At 43.7% G+C, this 20433-nt stretch overlaps 1 protein-coding gene across 1 annotated transcript in view; it reads left to right on the top strand.

Annotated features, from left to right (window-relative positions):
- Positions 1–20433, top strand: part of plxna3 (plexin A3) — a 197180-nt gene that overhangs the window by 149122 nt on the left and 27625 nt on the right. The window contains exons 11-19 of the mRNA XM_060880759.1: positions 4976–5072; positions 8709–8899; positions 10129–10277; positions 10474–10594; positions 14070–14206; positions 17504–17671; positions 17767–17860; positions 18908–19147; positions 19272–19415. Of these exons, the coding sequence (XP_060736742.1) occupies positions 4976–5072; positions 8709–8899; positions 10129–10277; positions 10474–10594; positions 14070–14206; positions 17504–17671; positions 17767–17860; positions 18908–19147; positions 19272–19415 (1341 nt within the window). The remainder of the gene's footprint in view (positions 1–4975; positions 5073–8708; positions 8900–10128; positions 10278–10473; positions 10595–14069; positions 14207–17503; positions 17672–17766; positions 17861–18907; positions 19148–19271; positions 19416–20433) is intronic.

The following is a 20433-nucleotide window of genomic DNA, read 5'->3' as shown; positions in this document are numbered from 1 at the left end:
AGCACCCGCCGTGTTACCGGGGAAATAATTAGCACAGAGGCCTTTTTCACCTCAATGCCTAAGTTATGATGTAGCCTCTCGAGAGAGCGCCTTACAAAGAAGGCCATTACCCTCTGCACAGGGTAGTGCAGGCTTTTAGAATAAAAACACTTAAATGTTATTTTTGTCAGGCTTTTTGAACCAGCTCCCCCTCATTATTCTATTATTCTCATCAAGTGCTCAATCAGGCATTAGCGTTTTTGTGCTGCGCCATGGAGAGGAACATGCGAAGAAAGAAAAAAGGAAGTTTAATGTGCATCACGGTAACATGTGAATGGACCTCGTTTCAAACCAGGCCTGCGAGTTTCCAGCAGCGATTTCTGTTCACAAGAATCTTAGTTTCACAGGAAAAAAGCAAAGGGTTTTTTTTTTATTTTTTTTTTTACTTTTTTGGAGTCATTTTATCATAATACGATGACACACGGCATTAAATGAGTATTGTAGCAGGTGGACTTTATGGAAATAAATTGATCAGTTAATGTAATGTTCAGTCTGCGGTACCAACCTCAAGCCTCAAGTGATTTCTGTGTATTAAGAGGCTCAGCTGCTCTGGAAAATTTAAATGAAGAAATTGCCCTGTAAGTGATATTCCAGAAAGTTCTGTTGAGATCACGGTAGTCCTCATGAGGAAGGAATGCTTTGGTTTGCCTTGGATCGGTGGACCTAGCTCATTAACCATGACACCAGTTCAACCGTCCCCTTTTTTTTTTTAAAACTCTCTGTTTATCACTATTACACCCGAGTATGCCATTATATCATTCCTCATTGCTGAAGGGAAATGACCTAAAACTAAATAATACTTGGTTTGGCATGGGCAGCCATCGTTTCTGTGTTGGTTATCATATCCCCTTCTCCTCCACACGGTAATTAAAGATATGATGCAACACGTGGCCAAGCAAATTATCTTCTATTATTGCTGGTAGAAGCCCAGTAACGAGATCGCTGCAACTCTGAAATTAGGTTAGCATTAAATAACGCGCATGGCAAACCCATTCCCATACGTCATCTGAGCTTTGTGCTGAGTCTGGCCTCGTTTGATAACTTCAATTAAACGTACAGGAAAACCTCCATCATTAAGACGGATTGATTTACACTCCGTCACCGATGGGGAGCCAGCACCGAAACCAAGCCCTGGACGAACTCTTAACTCTTAAGTAAACGTTTTTGAAAGAACAAAATCCTATTTCATGCACAAATGTCTTGTCGCATTATTGGCATAAATTGCGATTACTTACTTTTTTTTTGTATTTTTTTAAACCTTTTCTTTCCACACGAGTCAATATCTCTTCACGGGTTGTTCATCATTGCTGCCGATGCCGTAAACAGCAGCACTGTATTAACTTCGCTGCACTAAGTAGACTGTCGAGCACATCATTTATTAAGAGAGCGCTTTTAAAAAAAAAAAAAAAAAAAAAAAAACAGCTCTTCCCACACTCGGTTCCATGCAATCGCTCAGCTCGGCGTACAAACGTGATTGTAATAAACCCACCATGATGTAGGAAATGTAATCAAAATGGCAGCGATGGCCTTCTGGATTCCTGCTGATGGTCTCCGGTGCTGATGGTGTGTTTTGTTGTAGTGTTTGTCTAACCGTGTGTCTGGGCTGCTGACGGCTTCTTGAGGTGACTGGGGAAAAAAAGGGGATTGTTTTGTAGGTAAGAAAACCTTTTTTTTTTTTTTTTTTGGAGAGTCATTTACCAGTTGTTCTCAACGAGGCTCCTGACAGATTCAGGCCAGGCTGTCTCATCACGCAGTGCTGTGATACTGTGGGAAGACAAGCCTGAGGAAAATCAATTCACTCCTGGCAAAGATAAGCTGTATTGTACAGACCAACACAAAGGCCTGAGCACATTTACACTATGCGGATAATCTCCTTCAAGCAGGTCTGTCTTCCACAGGAGAAGAGGTTATAGGCAAAGAAAATGCATCACATTACAACCCATAATGCATTGTGGATGACTTTCACTGCTGGAGCTTTCATCACCATCGCTTATGCATGACAACAACCTATTCTATCTATTTATTTATTTATTTGGTATTTGTGCAGTGCTACAGTATCATTCCTCTTTTCTTTCCTTTTTTTTTTTTTTTTTTTTTTCTTTTCATTCAGCGGTTCCTTTGTTGGATTTAAACCCAAATTGCAAATACAGTCAACACAACAGATGCCACTTTTATTTGGATTTTTTTTTTTCCAGACTACAGGTATATTTCCTGAAGCCCAGAATCCTTCCTAATCCTTCTTTCACCGAATCCCCAATTATTATCCGAAACTCTTATACGTAGTTATTTTCATAAGCTTCCAAGATAAGCTAACACTTTTAGCCGTTAGCAGACCCGAGCTCCTGGTTTGTTGGCGCTACCGAGGTCATCCGTAATCGACTTCAATTATGTCGTACGAGGAAGCACAGCTGAGTCCGACGGAGACGTGCGGCCACACGGAAGCCTGGGGTCAACAGGTTGAGAGAGCCTTGCTTCAGCTTTTCATCACCCTCAGCACAACCTCATGCCCTCCACTTCCTCTAAGATATTTCTCTCAGTTGGAGCAGCTGTGGAAAGCCATAAGACCAACACACTGAAGAAGTTTTTTTTTTTCCTTTTTTAAACGCTCCGGCTGCTAGAGAACGTTCATGATGTAGCGTTTGCCCTGTAGTGATCGATCTGGCCCGCACGGCTGAAGAGCCTCGGTATAGCAGCTGACGTTTCATTCGGCCATAATGACCGTCTGAAGGAACGGTTCGCTCCACTCATTGGTTCTACGCTTTTTGGTTTTTGCCCTAAATGGAAAGGAAAGTGGTGTAGTTTTTCTGATGGAGCTCCATAGTCCACCGTTCGGCCTTATGATCCCAGCATTTATCCAGAAAGTGAAAGACTTTTAGGAAGTGTGTAGAGAGGCCAGGTTTATTTAATACTCAATCCAGAAGCTCATTCTTGTTCACCCACACATTGTTTTCTTTTCCATTTTCTCTCTCTGTATGCTCATGAAGGCTGCGATCGATGGTGCTGCTCAGCGATATTCTCGCCGACTCGGTTCGCCTAAGTGCTCTCGCCGCTTTCGCTAATTAAAAAGTGAACTGTAAAACCTCCACCTCCTCTTCCTCTTCCTCCTCTGTTCTGGTCTGTATTATAAGACAAAAAAAAATGGTTCTGGTAGCTCCACTGCAGTTTTTAATCATACACTGTGCGACTTTGCAAAGTAATAATGTCAGACCTGAGTGGATTTTTGCTTTTTGTATCAAGAAAAGTCAGAGTTGTTGGAATTATATGTACAATGACCTCAGCCCTGGACTCTGAAATGTTTGATAGAGGTGTGCTTTGGGGTTAAAGGCCAAGTTTTAATGCATATTTTATCTCGGATTATCCTTCGTGCTTTGTGTTTTGGGTCAGAATCCTTGGTCACCTATTGTACGTACAGTAGTCGGCTAAGATGTGTTTGGCTCCCTTAGTTTTGCACTCGCATCGCAAATCTTCACTTTCCTTCAAACCAGAAATCTTTTTTGACCTCACACCTCATTCAGTACTTCAGTACTTCTTCATGTGTCAGGATGCGGTTTAGGATACAGTGAGAGTATAATTTAGAAACAGTTCAATGCTGTAAAGTTACACTGCAGTAGACGTTGCTTTTTTTTTAGTTTTACTAAAGAGTCTTGAATTCTCATTAAACATGACCAAGTACCACAATTTAATTGATGTGATGGATGACAACCGACATTTTATTTTTTTCTCACACCCCAACATGTCAGATTATCGTTTTTATTTACCGCTAAGTGCCTCAACAATTTTCTTCAGTTCCTTTGAAGACATCTTGCACAGGATTTACACTTACGCAATTCGGCAGACACCAAAGCGTCTTACTTTTATATATTTGTACGTAATACATTATACATTTATACAACCGGTTGCTCGAGGGTGCAGCAGCAGTGGTGGGATTTAAACTCACGACCTTTTCAATCCGTAGTCCAACATCCCTCTGAGCTACATAGAATAGCTTGTGTGGTCATAGTGGAAACCAGTGCACAGAAGTCCAAATGCATGGAGAACCAATCAGAATGCATCTTTCAAGATCCTCTGGCCTGTGGCCAGAAAAGTACACAAAAGCTATGAAACACTCTGGAATACCATGGGCTTAAGCTTTTGAGATACAGCCAGAGCCAGTGCACATTGTACTCATTCCCATCCCTAAGCTCTGCCTTGTAAAGTTCATACTCTGACCTGTACTGAACAATTGAAGCACCGTTATGATGGATGGATTTGTAAACACACAAGTGATTCCCACTAATCTACAAAATTCTTAAATGAGGTTTCATAGCGGGGGCACGGTGGCTTAGTGGTTAGCACGTTCGCCTCACACCTCCAGGGTTGGGGGTTCGATTCCCGCCTCCACCTTGTGTGTGTGGAGTTTGCATGTTCTCCCCGTGCCTCGGGGGTTTCCTCCGGGTACTCCGGTTTCCTCCCCTGGTCCAAAGACATGCATGGTATTTTGATTGGCATCTCTGGAAAATTGTACATAATGTGTGATTGCGTGAGTGAATGAGAGTGTGTGTGTGCCCTGCGATGGGTTGGCACTCCGTCCAGGGTGTATCCTGCCTTGATGCCCGATGACGCCTGAGATAGGCACAGGCTCCCCGTGACCCGAGGTAGTTCGGATAAGCGGTAGAAAATGAGTGAGAGAGAGATTTCATAGATTGATGAATGTTTATATGAAGGATGCGTGGGGCAGATTAAAAAAAAAGGAAAATTATCACCAACAGCGTGACCCAAGCTGCACACTGTTTGTGTCTGTCTGGTGGTATATTGTTTTCTATTTTACCTCAGGGTGTCTTTAACCTCATGCTACCTCACTATCTGTCTATGGACAGCATAACTGTATATAATAATGCCTTGGAGGAGATCATGACACTCATGTAGCGTCTGTATCGTGTCTGTTTATCTTGCGCAGTACTGGTATGAAGGTAATGAGATGGGGGACCTACCTGTGGATTTCTCCATCGTCTGGGACGGAGACTTTCCCATCGACAAGCCCTCTGCTCTTAGAGGTAAGTTCACGTTCACAAGCATTCAACCCATGAAATGAGTACAGCAGCAGATCAGAGATCAGGACAAGTTTGTTTGTCTACTTATAAACTATCATTTTCATCCTCATAACTAACCGACATGCAAACACAGTCGTATTTCACGTATTTTGTTTGATTTATCCTTCCGCAGGCTGTCATACGATCGGGATTGTTGGCATTTGCATCATAGCTTATAATAAATAATGAATTGAACGCTGACATCTATAACAAAAAGTCAGGACGATTAATTAACGCAATCAAACGCTAAATGTAATAGTTGCAACAATAAAGCTGAACAAGCTCAGGCTTAGCAGATTGCTAATAAAATTTAACATCCCATTAAAACACTGGATTTTGGTAGTGAGGTAGTCAGAGATTCCCTGTCAGCATTTTTCTTTGTGTTAAATGTTTTGTGTAAATACACACAGCCCTGATACCTCAGCAAGATTTATTTTTCACAGAGCCTGTTGCATATATTGCAGTAACTGTACAGAATTAAGCCCTATTCGGACGGGACTAGTTTTCCAAACGACGTTAGAGTTAGAATTTTTTTCAGCCGATGTCCGTCGTTTCGTGTATGGATTCGGACGGGACTAACATCTCTGTGTTTATTACGGAGGTAGGAGTGTCTGTGTTTTACATGTGGGCGTTGCACAAGACCACATGTCCAGGATGCGTGGCTTGCGTATGGTCATATGACCGATCAATAGTTTATTAACATCATATGGTTTTATATAGAACTTCTTATAAACCCACTGGAATAAATAAGTTTTTATATAATTTTCACGTTATGTAATTGACTATAGAAATGAAAGTACTCTTACCTGAAACTGATGTTACAGTAGCCAGTCTTAACAATTTACGTGATTTGGCTCTTCTTGTTGATTTAATGTTTTTTTACTTCTTCGCAGGGTAGCAAACACATTTACATCCATTATTGGTGTGCAGAAAGCAGAACCTTGAATACCGGTGCACTAGGGTTAATACGGTAGTTCACGTTGACCAAAACAGACAAGAAAACGTGTTTTGGAAAAAAAACATTTTCGGCAATCACAGACATTCGCGTTCAGACGGGATTAGATTTCTCAGAGAAGCGCCGATTTTGCTGAAAAACAGTAGGTCATTTGCGCTGGAATTTTTACACAGGTCGTGTGAGAAAAAGACAGACATGGCAGATTCGGACGGGATTAAAATCACAAAGTACGTCTGTGAAACTGAAATTTCTCTAACGACCCCCTGTAAAACTAGTCCCGTCCGAATAGGGCTTTACACACATCTGTACATTTGCACTTTATTCATAATAGTTATATTGTTTTGCTTTTTTTTTTCAGATTAGCATCAGATTTTATTGTGTTAATATGTAGTATAAATTAAAATATATTTTTGTATCTATAGTATCTTTACCTTTCTCACTCTCCATGACCGTGGCACTTTCTGCATACTTTGCCCTAATCATATCACATCCCTGTAGCCAGATTTGCAGTCTGATTAAGGACCAGAACAACTACAGTATCACAAAACCGGACCCACCTCCTCACCTCAACCAATACGTGTTCATTTAAAGTATCCTAAATCACTAACAGCATGTCATTAGGATATACGGCTAAACAACAAGACTGTGTATCAAGATTAAGTTCCGTTTCTTAATCTTACGCCCCCTAGTGGTAGAATACCAGGATGATGGACAAATATAAATAGATAAACAGTGTTTTTAAATAAGAGCATTCCTGTCTCCTCTTGTCCATGTCCATGGTTTATTTAGTGCTTCATTCTGCTCCAGCGGACAGAAGTAACTTTTTCCATCTCTTCCGTCTCGTATAGACGTGTTCTCATCTAGATCATTAATAAATTACTTCACTGTCTTTTTCGGTTTTATGGCTTCACTTTGTGGCTGGTAAGGGAAAAGTGTCCTTCGTCCTCCCTGCCGTGTCGATATTTCAGAGCGAAATGGAAAATGAGGACGGAGCGTTTTATTAGAGCTGTGTGTAGAGGAGACTCTCTCGTATGAGAGAGCGGAAATTCAAAAACCCTAAATTTGACTATGCTAATGTTTAAAATTTGTAACATCTGTGTCCAAAACATGATGTCTTTAAATAGCAAGTAGCACAAATACAAGACTGCAATGTAATCTTGCAATAATGCAAAACAAATCATACATTTAAGTGCTGCACTTAAGTAATGTGGTAGCTAAAGGAATAATGTTTTATTATGTGTTTTAGTGAAGTTTATTGTTATTTTCTTCTGACAAACTTTAGAATGTAGCATATCGTCGCTGTCAGGCGGAATCCTCGTATCTCCAAAACCGTTATTTTTCAGGAAATGAAAAAAACGCCGTACCTTATCTGCAGTGCACAGGGTTTAGTCCACGTTGCAGTGGATTGTCTTGCGCTAAATTCCTGTCCTCAGACGAGCACCAGAACTAGCGGGGGTCAAGATTTTTTTTCTTTGAGCCCAGTGTTTTGAAGACATTTACCTCAGAAGACGTGTTGATTCGTTGCGACTCTTCTTGAGGAGAAATATGCCGCGAAGCTCTCCCACGGAGTGAGGAAGAGGTGGACAGTTGTGTGTCCAATGGAGTTATGAGATTTGCGCTCAAGCTATTTTCAAGACTTTAGATTGGTTAATAACTTGTAAAAATAACAGACCCACGTGGGGACTGACCAATAGCATCGATATGTGAAAAAATATGAAATTGACCAAATTTGGACATACGAGGTTTCCGCCCGACAGCGACGATATATGGTGTTTGCATCACCTCCAACAAATCGTCAGCAATTAAGCGAAGGATTCGTTCCGGTTTACACAACCGTCCGCTATACGACAGTTCAGTTTTATTTGTATAGCTCTTTTAACAACGGACATTGTGTCAAAGCAGCTTTAAAGATGTATGAAAATTCAGACTAAAAATGACAACGTTTAAAAATCACATTTATATTTTTCTCTAATAAACAAGCCTGAGACCGTCCGAGGAAGAATGTTTTTTTTAAAGGTCCGTGTCATAAAAACAGGATCGAAATAGACGCTTCGGCAGAAACGCATCTGACTTTGATGTTTGACATTTGAGATTAAGTAAACAGGCACTAAGATGAGTTCTGAGGAGTGTTTGATGGAGCACAAATGAACGGTGCCAACAAACAGAAAAGTATGAAAATCTGAATTTCTCCTACGCGTCTCTTGATGGAAGTGATTGGTGTGTGTGTGTGTGTGTCTTTTCGTCCGTCCATCCAAAATCCTCTTGCACTCTGGCCTCATCCAATCAATACACACCAACTCAACCACCTGCACTTACCCCAGCATGGCTGCTTATTGCAATTACCCAGAGAGCAAGGGCCTACGTGTGTGTGCGTGTGTACGTGAGACAGAGCAGCGAGCTGAGTACAGTAAATGCAGGCGTGGGCTTTGCCTTGGCTGCTTTCACCCTTACAGTTCAATTATCGACTCAGTGTGAGCTGCTGGCTTCACTCCCACTGCTGACCTGCCTTCATCCAGCCAGAAAAGTGCAACACTTTATAGCTCCCTTCCTCTTTCCTTCTCTGTCTCACTCTCTCCTTGTGTGTGTGTGTGTGTGTGTGTGTGTGTGTGTGTGTGATGGTGTTGCTGGATGTGCTCTCCACACAGCTCTCCTTTATAAGTGTGAGGCTCAGAGGGACAGTTGTGGTCTGTGTCTGAAGGCAAACAGCATGTTCGAGTGCGGCTGGTGTTTGGCTGATAAGCGCTGCCTCCTGAAGCAGCACTGCCCTTTGGCCGAACACAACTGGATGCACCAGGGCCGCCGGAACATACGCTGCAGCCATCCCCACATTGCCAAGGTAACACACACACACACTATATGTACTTATTATCCACTATAGTAATAGATAAAGTCCCTACGTTCACAACAAAACACCCGGAAGACCTTCATATTCACTGTAGCAAAGGAAAGATGATCAAAACAAGTGGGCGGGACCTTCGTGCACAATAGTTAATGAAGCAGTAAGTTTTTTTTTTCTATGCTTCATGCTAGAGGTCTTCTCGGGTCTAAAGAAACGTACCCGACCCGAAGTGACCCGAATCACTTTTTACCCGAACCCAACGTGCATAATTATTTTATTTTTTTTAAGAAAGACCCGACCCGAGACAATCCCGAAAAAATTAGACCCGAGTCCGACACGACCCATTGGCATTTTTTTTGTAACCCGACTGCACCCGAATGTTTCATAACTCTACAATAAAGTAACCGCTACAGCTTGGATTCAAAATTGATTGACAGGTCTGTTTCAACGAAAATTAGCTTACCGCCAGCCACACGTCGCCAGCCACATGTCGCAAGCGGTCTTGCCACTAGGCTACCACATCCCATCCCATAGAGGAGAGGATGGAAAAGGACTCGAGTCGATGCACACACGTGAGATACAGTAGTTCGGGTCTTCTCGCGTCCGTTCGGTAAAAACACATTCATTTTAAATTACCCGAGAACCGATGCCGCTATTATTATACCCGACCCGTGTCCGTGAAACTTTTAGACCCGAACCCGCTCGGGTCGGACCTCGGGTTTTTGGATCTAAGTGGACCCGTGAAGACCTCTACTTCATGCTAACGGTGCTTAAAAAGAAAGAAAGAAATTGGCAACTCGTCTTCGTTTATGTAGTATGTTAGCTCAAAAGCTGTTTTTGTTGGCTGATGATGTCACTAATACTGGTGTAGTAACGGTCTTAATCTACAAAGTGGGATATTACGTGGTGAACACAGATGAGTGGAGTGACCCACACAGCAAAAATGCAAGAACACCGCTGGAACAATCACATTATTGCGGCGGAGCTAAAGGACGTGAATCGGAGCACAGCTTTACTCTTTCTTACATTTGCACAATTGCCGACCAATCAGCACTCTGTATTGTTTCTAGCTCCACCCATATGTGTCTGTTCTATTCTCGTGATCATCCGAGATTCTTAAAATGTGGAACTAAATGTCTGATTATGTATACCTTAGTGTCTGGTAGGGAAATGCTTTAGTGTGTGTGTGTGTGTGTGTGTGTGTGTGTGTGTGTTTGTGTATGCAGATCCAGCCCCTGACTGGTCCTAAAGAGGGGGGCACACGGGTGACGATCGAGGGTGAGAACCTGGGGCTGCAGGTGAGAGAGATCACACACGTGCGTGTGGCCGGCGTACGCTGTAACACTGTGGCGCAGGAATACATCAGCGCTGAGAGGTGACACACAACACACACATCTAACACACACACAAGTCTCCTCAGAACATCAGGAGTTTCTAACAGCTTCCACTGTCTGAATGAGAGGGTTGGATTAACACTAGAACAGAAGTTTAACCTAATCCAGTCTGAAGGTTACGGGTTGTTCTGTGTTGTTTTGGGAGTTTTACTGAATGTGTGTGTGTGTGTGTGTCAGGATCGTGTGTGACATGGAGGAGTCTCTCATGGCGAGTCCTCCAGGCGGTCCCGTGGAGCTGTGTATCGGAGACTGCAGTGCTGATTATCGTACTCAGTCGTCTCAGACGTACGCGTTTGTGGTACGTTTGTGGTTTGTCTACAACATTTACAGCATTCTGAAGTGTATTATCTAAATATTTGTATAGTTCTAATCATCAGGGCTGTCAGAATTAAACCCAACTTTACTTTACATATACAGAGCCAAAACAAATCTAAGTCGAATTCATGTATCATGTTCTACATTTTTTTTTTTTTCGTCGCATTTCTGTTCAAACTCTCAATGTGGCATCGAACTCGTAATGACGTCCGGGTCGATTTACCTTTCTGAATAAATGACCCTGATGTAGGAAAATAGTTCTGAATAAATCCACCTCCATTATGGCCTGCTTTATTTTTCTGACAGGCTATTTTATTTGAAATCTATATATTGTGTCATTACAGTCTAAACCAGGGATCCGGATCTGCGAGTGGCTCTTTCATCCCTCTGCTGCGGCTCCCTGTTTATTTGGAAAATAAATATTTAATTTAAATTGATTTTATTTTAGTTAGTTAGTTTTTTAAAAAAAATGAAATTCTAAGATTATGATGCTCTTGTAACATTAAAATAAACATTAAATATAAAATGTTTAATTTTATAAGCAGTTCACTCTCACTCATTCACTCATCATCTACCGCTTATCCGAACTACCTCGGGTCACGGGGAGCCTGTGCCTATCTCAGGCGTCATCGGGCATCAAGGCAGGATACACCCTGGACGGAGTGCCAACCCATCGCAGGGCACACACACACTCTTATTCACTCACGCAATCACACACACTACGGACAATTTTCCAGAGATGCCAATCAACCTACCATGCATGTCTTTGGACCAGGGGAGGAAACCGGAGTACCCGGAGCAAACCCCCGAGGCACGGGGAGAACATGCAAACTCCACACACACAAGGCGGAGGCGGGAATCGAACCCCCAACCCTGGAGGTGTGAGGCGAACGTGCTAACCACTAAGCCACCGTGCCCCCGGTAGCAGTTCATTGATTTCATAAATGCAACACACTACAGTTTTTTCTATACTTTCCATAAAGGTAAAAAAACGATATATTTAGTGTTATCTTCATTTTAGATGTCAAATGGGTTTTGTGGCTCCCTGTGTTTTTTTTTTTCTGTGGGAAACGGGTCCTAATGGCTCTTTGAGTGTTTAAGGTTGCCGACCCCTGGTGTAAACAGATGCTCTTTAACATCATTGTTGGTTTTGTCTGAGGCTGAAATCAAGTTTCAGTGTTTTTAGAACTGATTCTTTTGCACCTTACTGTATATAGTGAAATTAATAATAACAATTAATAGTAAAATATTGTTAAGTGAACACATCGTTCAAATCTACCAATAGGGATTCCCTCCCTGGGGCTGTGGACCAATCAGATTTCACGGTCAGAGAAACAATACCATTCCTGCTTTCTTAATCTGTCAGCCAATCAGGTCTCCCATAGAGCTCTTGTGACTGAGCAGCTGGGGTAGAAGGGGAAAGTACTGTAGAAGAGGCACAGTAAACAACACACACACACACACACACACACACACACACACACACACACACACCCCGTGCTGAGGTTTAAGTGCTGCCTTGCATGATTAGGCCATTTAATCTATTAGTCCAAGCCCTGAAGCTGCACAGAACCACACACACACACACACACACGCACGCACACGCACAGGGAATATGAGGTAAATAAAAATGATTTCCATTATATTAAACTGGGGATTAGTTATAATAATGTCACAACAATGATAATAAGACAAAAAACAGCTTATTAGAGCAGGTCCTAGTTCTTTCTGATTCTAATTTTGTTTTGTTTTATTTTATTTTTTTAATTTTATTCTCAATCACTTCTATTCTCGTTTTGTTCCAGTTTTTTTAGTTCAGTAAGGAATAAAACCACTACGAGATGTGCTGTTATAGGAAAGCAAGCGACAGCAGAGTGCTGTGACGAGACTCTTCCCCTCACACATCCCTTCCCCCCTTACCCCACACATGCATCCCAGTGTGTGTTTTTACCCTTCACCCAACAGTTGGGAATTTTACTTTATTTATGAAGGATTCAGTGTACTTATCTGTTTCCAGTTGAATGTTGTGCAATGCCAGTGTGACAGCTCTGGTGTTACAGTCAGACTCGTACATCTCATCACTGAGTGTAGACATATTCACAACTCATACAGTACACACATATACAGGCAAACATAAACAAACACACACACACACGCACACAGCTGGCTGACTCTTGAGGGTTATAATGAATAGCAGAGACTCATTCAGAAGGCTGTACTGAGGGCAGAACTACAGCCAGGCAACTAATTAAGGACAAATGTACAGGCCTGAAGGCACACAAACAAACACACACACACACACACACGAACTGCAATCACAAAACAGATGATCTAAACATACAACACAGGAGCAGACAGATTGTTTTCATTACAGAAATTAGCAGGACCGGTGTTACAGATATATGAACCTTGTGTGTGTTGTATGTTTGGAAATGAACTCGGGCAAAAAAATCAATTTTTCTGCTCAAATACTGTCTGAATTATCAAAATCTTAACAAAAGAAAATGTTTGATTGCTTTCGAGATTTAGATTTATGTTATACTTGTAGTCACCTAATATAAGTTAGCTGGAAAAAATTAACTACATATTAGCACTGGTTTTCATCTCATACCGTCTGTGTATAATATTACAGCCTCGTTAACACGTAGAAGCCTTTATGTTATATGGAATTCAGAGTCACTGTGACGAATAATGCAACGTCATCGAGGTCGTACGGAATTCCCACTGACGATTAGTATGATTTGGGCAGTGGTGGCTAAACTGGTTAAGGCTCTGGGTTGTTGATCGGAGGATCGGGGTTCAAGACCCAGCACAGCCAAGCTGCCACTGCTGGGCCCTTGAGCAAGGCCCTCAACCCTCCCTGCTCCAGGGGTGCTGTATCATAGCTGCCCCTGCACTCTGACCGCTAACTTCCTCAGTTGGGGTATGTGAAGAAAAGAATTCCACTGCGCTGTAACATGCGTCATGATCAGAGAACAGAACAGATCAAGAACAGACCCAGATGCAGGATGGTGAAATAAACAGGATTTAATAACATAAGAACACTAAACAGGACACGGACTAAAGACAGAACAACAGTAGATTCCGCGCTGCACAAGGCAACGCGGCACAGTTAAATAGACAAGGTAATTACAATGGGAAACAGGTGTGTGGAAGCGGGCAGGAAGAGACAAGGGGCGGGGCAGTCACGTGACGAAGAACATAAACAAATGCACGTGGCCAGAGTCCGGGCAGAGTCCTAACAATGTGTATGTGGCGATAATAAAGGCCACGTTCTATGCCCGGATTTCATTTGGCACGTTTTACGCCAGATGTCAAGAGGAAGGCCAAAGTGGAGCTATATCGATGTGTTGAAACAGGACATGAAGTTAATTGGTGCGAAAGTAAAAGAAGAAGATTTGAGGTTGTCTGAGTTTATTTGCAGGATCAAGATTTTGGATCTGTGTGTTTCTCGACAGACACCCAGTTTTAACCGTGTGCAGCCAGATAAAGGACCCGTATCAGGAGGAACCAGGCTGACCATCTCGGGCCGGCATCTGGACGCAGGCAGCGCAGTCACCGTGTTCCTGGCTCAGGAGCCGTGTGTGTTTGTCAGGTGAGGAGTTCATCAACTGATCATTCTGCAGTCAGAATTCTCTCTCTTCTCTTCTCTTCTCTTCTTTTCTTTTCTCATGCTCACTGCTGCGTGTCATGATGAGACAAATATACAGTACGAGACCGAGCAGCACAAAAAAGTCCACACTGATACTGCTGTCTGTCAGTTAGAGTAAATGTCGTAGCGGGGCAGAACACGGGGGCGCCGCTGCATGGCTGGATGTAATCACACACCGCCCTGCATGAGTGGACTCGTCCTGCTGCGATTCAGGACATCAGTCAGGGACAAAAAGTTCAATTTGTTCAGCGTAGAAAAAGAAAACAAATCCGGCACAAACGCTGAGCGCCGAAAACAGACTCGTACAGTGCTACAGCGCACAGGTAAAGGATTACATCAGCAAAAATGCAATGCAAATAAAATTTGCTCGTCAGGTTCGGTGAAGCAGAGACGGGTTCTGTGATTTTTAGTGTTGCATTAGAGCTAAAGAGGTAATGTTTGGAGCGAGTATACAATATAAACGAGTATAACGATGCTCACAGCCACCGGTTCGGTATCAGCATCACATGCACGAGTTAAATCCTGCTGAATTATTCAGCGTCTCACATCTCAGACTAGTGTCACACAGATAAGGAGAGGTGACATGCAGGTGGAGCTGTATGCTAGAAGCAGTTCAGGTCATTATGCTTTAAATGTGAGCTTTAAAAGCTGTGAGCTTTTACTAAGTTGCTCTAATCAGTGTATATAATTTAGTCTTTTTTTAAAGCATAACTGTAACGTGTGTAATCATTTAGAAGCAAGTTAGAGTTTATATCTCTCATTGGATGGCTGATAAACTGAAGGGTAATGGCTAAATATACCATCGTTTAGCATGCGGTATCCACAAGATGTGAGATACGACACAGTGAAATATGATGCAAGAAATCAAAAAGAGCAGAAATCAATACTGTGCTAATAGCTTTAATCCCAAAAGAAGCTTCCAAAAGTAATGTCTCTGCTTCTGTAAGGCTGAGAGGCCATGCCTCCTTTTACTGGGCGTGTCTGTCACAAAGGCCATGCCCCCTTTTACTGGGAGTGTCCGGCACAAAGGCCACGCCTCCTTTTGCATGGAGTGAAAGGCACAAAGGCCACGCCTCCTTTTACATGGAGTATCCGGCACAAAGTCCACGCCTCATTCACTAATACTAACAGACACAAAGTCCACACCTCCTTCACTGATACTGACAGACACAAAGGCCACACCTCCTTCACTGATACTGACAGACACAAAGGCCACGCCTCCTTCACTGATACTGACAGACACAAAGGCCACACCTCCTTCACTGATACTGACAGACACAAAGGCCACGCCTCATTCACTGATACTGACAGACACAAAGGCCACGCCTCCTTCACTGATACTGACAGACACAAAGGCCACGCCTCCTTCACTGATACTGACAGACACAAAGGCCACGCCTCCTTCACTGATACTAACAGACACAAAGGCCACGCCTCCTTCACTGATACTGACAGACACAAAGGCCACGCCTCATTCACTGATACTGACAGACACAAAGGCCACGCCTCCTTCACTGATACTGACAGACACAAAGGCCACGCCTCCTTCACTGATACTGACAGACACAAAGGCCACGCCTCCTTCACTGATACTAACAGACACAAAGGCCACGCCTCCTTCACTGATACTGACAGACACAAAGGCCACGACTGCTTCGCTGATACTGACAGACACAAAGGCCACGCCTCCTTCACTGATACTGACAGACACAAAGGCCACGCCTCCTTCACTGATACTGACAGACACAAAGGCCACGACTGCTTCACTGATACTGACAGACACAAAGGCCACGCCTCCTTCACTGATACTGACAGACACAAAGGCCACGCCTCCTTTTGCATGGAGTGAAAGGCACAAAGGCCACGCCTCCTTTTACATGGAGTATCCGGCACAAAGGCCACGCCTCCTTCACTGATACTGACAGACACAAAGGCCACGACTGCTTCACTGATACTGACAGACACAAAGGCCACGCCTCCTTCACTGATACTGACAGACACAAAGGCCATGCCTGCTTCACTGATACTGACAGACACAAAGGCCACGCCTCCTTCACTGATACTGACAGACACAAAGGCCACGCCTCCTTCACTGATACTGACAGACACAAAGGCCACGCCTCCTTCACTGATACTGACAGACACAAAGGCCACGCCTCCTTCACTGATACTGACAGACACAAAGGCCACGCCTCCTTCACTGATATTGATAGACACAAAGGCCACGCCTCCTTCACTGATACTGACAGACACAAAGGCCACGCCTCCTTCACTGATATTGACAGACACAAAGGCCACGCCTCCTTCACTGATACTAACAGACACAAAGGCCACGCCTCCTTCACTGATACTGACAGACACAAAGGCCACGCCTCCTTCACTGATACTGACAGACAAAAAGGCCACGCCTCCTTCACTGATACTGACAGACACAAAGGCCACGCCTCCTTCACTGATACTGACAGACACAAAGGCCACGCCTCCTTCACTGATACTGACAGACACAAAGGCCACGCCTCATTCACTGATACTGACAGACACAAAGGCCACGCCTCCTTCACTGATACTGACAGACACAAAGGCCACGACTGCTTCACTGATACTGACAGACACAAAGGCCACGCCTCCTTCACTGATACTGACAGACACAAAGGCCACGACTGCTTCACTGATACTGACAGACACAAAGGCCACGCCTCCTTCACTGATACTGACAGACACAAAGGCCACGCCTCCTTCACTGATACTGACAGACATAAAGGCCACACCTCCTTCACTGATACTGACAGACACAAAGGCCACGCCTCCTTTTGCATGGAGAGAAAGGCACAAAGGCCACGCCTCCTTTTACATGGAGTATCCGGCACAAAGTCCACGCCTCCTTCACTGATACTGACAGACACAAAGGCCACGCCTCCTTCACTGATACTGACACACAAAGGCCACGCCTCCTTCACTGATACTGACAGACACAAAGGCCACGCCTCCTTCACTGATACTGACAGACACAAAGGCCACGCCTCCTTTCACTAGTGGCTCTGCCTCCATTTCCTGGATCTGAGAGACACTGAGGCCACGCCTATTTTTATTGGGACTGACCGGTATAAAAGCCACATTAAACATGAGGAAAATGTATTCTAATTATTGAGTCCAATGCAGTTCCTCTAATTAAATAAGATCAGCAGTTTTTGCATGGAAAATAGACATAATATATAAAATCCTTGTATTTCATTCATAAAGGAGAACGATGCACGAGATCGTGTGTGTGACTCCGGCCTCCGCTCAGGGCCCGGGAGCCTCGTCCATCAAGCTGTTCATAGACAAAGCTGAAATCAGCAGCGACCTGCGTTACATCTACACAGAGGATCCCAGTATCCTCAGCATCGAGCCCAACTGGAGCATCATCAAGTGAGCACTCACACACACACACACACACACACGCATGCATTGAGAATACAAATGATAAGCAATACACACAATCTCTCTCCGTCTCGTCCCTGCAGCGGCAGCACGGCGTTGACCGTGACCGGAACGCACCTGCTCACCATCCAGGAGCCCAAAGTCAGGGCCAAGTACGGCGGAGTGGAGACCACAAACGTAAGCACACACCCTCCAGCTATTTCTGTAGCAGGAAAACCACCGAAACGACCTTCTGGGTTTTGGAGGCTAATTATCACTAACCTTCCATGTGTTTTACATTTATTAAAGATCTGGAGGGCATAAGGCAGGAGAGAGAAGCTTTTAATTTCATGTCAGAAAATGAATATGGTTGGAAATAGATGCAGGAGGTTACGATTCCAGATGTGCTTGAGGTAAAATCATGCGACGCTCACAGACAAAGCGTAATAAAGCATGTCTAGTGGCGTTCACTCAAAGCAAGTGTTTTATACTGTACATATTGAGCATTTAATGCTACTCAGGATGATAAAACAGGGTGGGTTTTACTTTTATCTTAAAATTGTCATTAGCTTCTTGTTTTAATAACAATACACTATTTTAATTTAAGAGATAAAACCTAGGTAAAGAGAATCCTAAGTTATGACAGGCTGCGAGGCCACGCCTCCTTTTACATGAGAGCGACAAGCACAAGATAAGAGACTTTGTTTGTTATGTGTTGGGGCAGGTGCTGTTCTTTCTGATTGGGTTTCTGTTGCTAAGCATCCAGTCGTAACATTTTAACACTGCATCATTTCACACTGCACACGTTCGGTTACACGGTGTTGGGTTAACACTGCAAAAGTCGTGGTAGGCTGGTGCTTAAGTTGTTGGACTACTGACCGGTAGGTTGTGAGTTTGAATCCCAGGTCAACCCGGCTGGCACTGTTGGGCCCCTGATCAAGGCCCTAAAACCCTCAATTGCTCAGTTGTATAAAATGAGTTAAAATGTAAGTCGCCTTGGATAAGAGAGTCTGCCAAATGCTGTAAATGTTAATGTTTTATAACCATAACCATGCTTCATAACTCATAGCTTCTAAATTACATGTGTAAAACCTGCCTCTACTTGGGGTTAAAAGCAGGGTTAAGAATGGCCATACACCATGAGTAATACAAGTCTAACTGTCTAGTTATAACTGATATTAACTCTTACTTAAAACTATTATATATTTATATCAGTCATAAACAATGTTTCCGCTTCTCCTTCAGGTGTGTACGGTGCTGAATGACACCACCATGACCTGCCTCGCTCCTCCTATCGTCTACACAAAGCGTCAGGTCCCCGAGAACGGAATTCATCCGGACGAGTTCGGCTTCATCCTGGACCACGTGTCCTCCCTCCTCGTCCTCAACGGGACTCCCTTTACATATTACCCCAACCCCACCTTCGACCCACTCGGGAACGCCGGGATACTGGAGGTCAAGCCTGGATCTCCAATTATCCTCAAGGTAGCCATTCTTTTCTTATTGATTTGGATTTATTCATTGATTGATTAATTGATTAGATTTAATTGAATTGAAGTAAGTCTAGTAGTATTTAATGCTAATACACATGCTGTTTTCTTTACCTCAGGGTAAAAACCTGATTCCTCCCGCCCCGGGGAACGCCCGTCTGAACTACTCCGTAATGATAGGAGAAACACCGTGTCTGCTAACCGTCTCTGAGTCCCAGCTGCTATGTGATTCGCCAGACCTCACCGGAGAGCAGCGTGTTCTGGTGAGTCGTAAAGTCACAACGCACCACGTCTGCAATCGACACAGAATTTACGACCGTGCTTTTATTTCACAGTGTTCGCTTATAAACACACCAGAAAATGGATGTTCGGCTTCGAGCAGACAGAACCGCTGATTTGTCTGATTTAAGGAAGCACAGAAAGAACCGCATACATCTCACTTCATCAAATCAAATCCTAAAACAGAGCTGGATGTCGTGCGATTTGTTACATATGGATTTATTTTTATGCTAATCCACGACATGTAAAGGTTACGGTTAGGGAGACGGTCCGATCCGATACGAGCACTTTCTCCTAAGAATCTTCCAGCCACCAGACGAGTCCTTTCAAAACACGACACGTGGTGAGGACGAGCGTGTGAGCAAGACGGAGAGAAAGGGAGGGAGGGAAAGAGGAGTGACGGAAAGGAATCCTGCTCAAAAGGAACCCAAAACACGTCTGTGGTTCGCTGCTGCGTTTTCTTGTTGAACGTAAATATTTGTCAGAATGCTGTCAGGTATCCCTGTAATTACAGTCCTAGGCATTCAGCGTCATTAAAACGGATCAATTCCACCCAGCGCCGTAGTCTCCGCCCCTTTCTTTCTTCAGCACTGCTCTCAGATTCCATCTGCCCGACTAATTCAGCACGGCATCCAACTCCCTGTGGATCGATGAGAGGAGTCACGAGCCGGGTGCAAATCAAAGAGGAGATTAGGATCCAGTGAGATATCGGAGGTTCTTCTGAGTCACGGCTCATCTCTATCTCTCTATCTCTCACACACTCCCTCTCTGCCTCTCTCTCTCTCTCTCTCTCTCTCTTTCTCTCTATCACACACACACTTCTTTTTTTTATCTATCTCCTCTCGCTCTTTCAGTCTCTGTCTCTCCCTCTGTCATTCAGAATCTCTCTGTCTTTCTCTCGCTCTCTCTCTGTCTTTCTCTCACTCACACTCCCTGTCCATCTCTCTCTCGTTTTTTTCAGTCTTTCTCTCACACACACTCCCTCCATCGCTCTCCTATCTC

Source organism: Tachysurus vachellii, chromosome 11, assembly GCF_030014155.1.
Source record: "Tachysurus vachellii isolate PV-2020 chromosome 11, HZAU_Pvac_v1, whole genome shotgun sequence".
In the NCBI taxonomy this organism is placed as follows: Eukaryota; Metazoa; Chordata; class Actinopteri; order Siluriformes; family Bagridae; genus Tachysurus; species Tachysurus vachellii.
The sequence above is the reverse complement of the archived record's forward strand: the minus strand, read 5'-3'. Positions and strand labels throughout refer to the sequence as shown.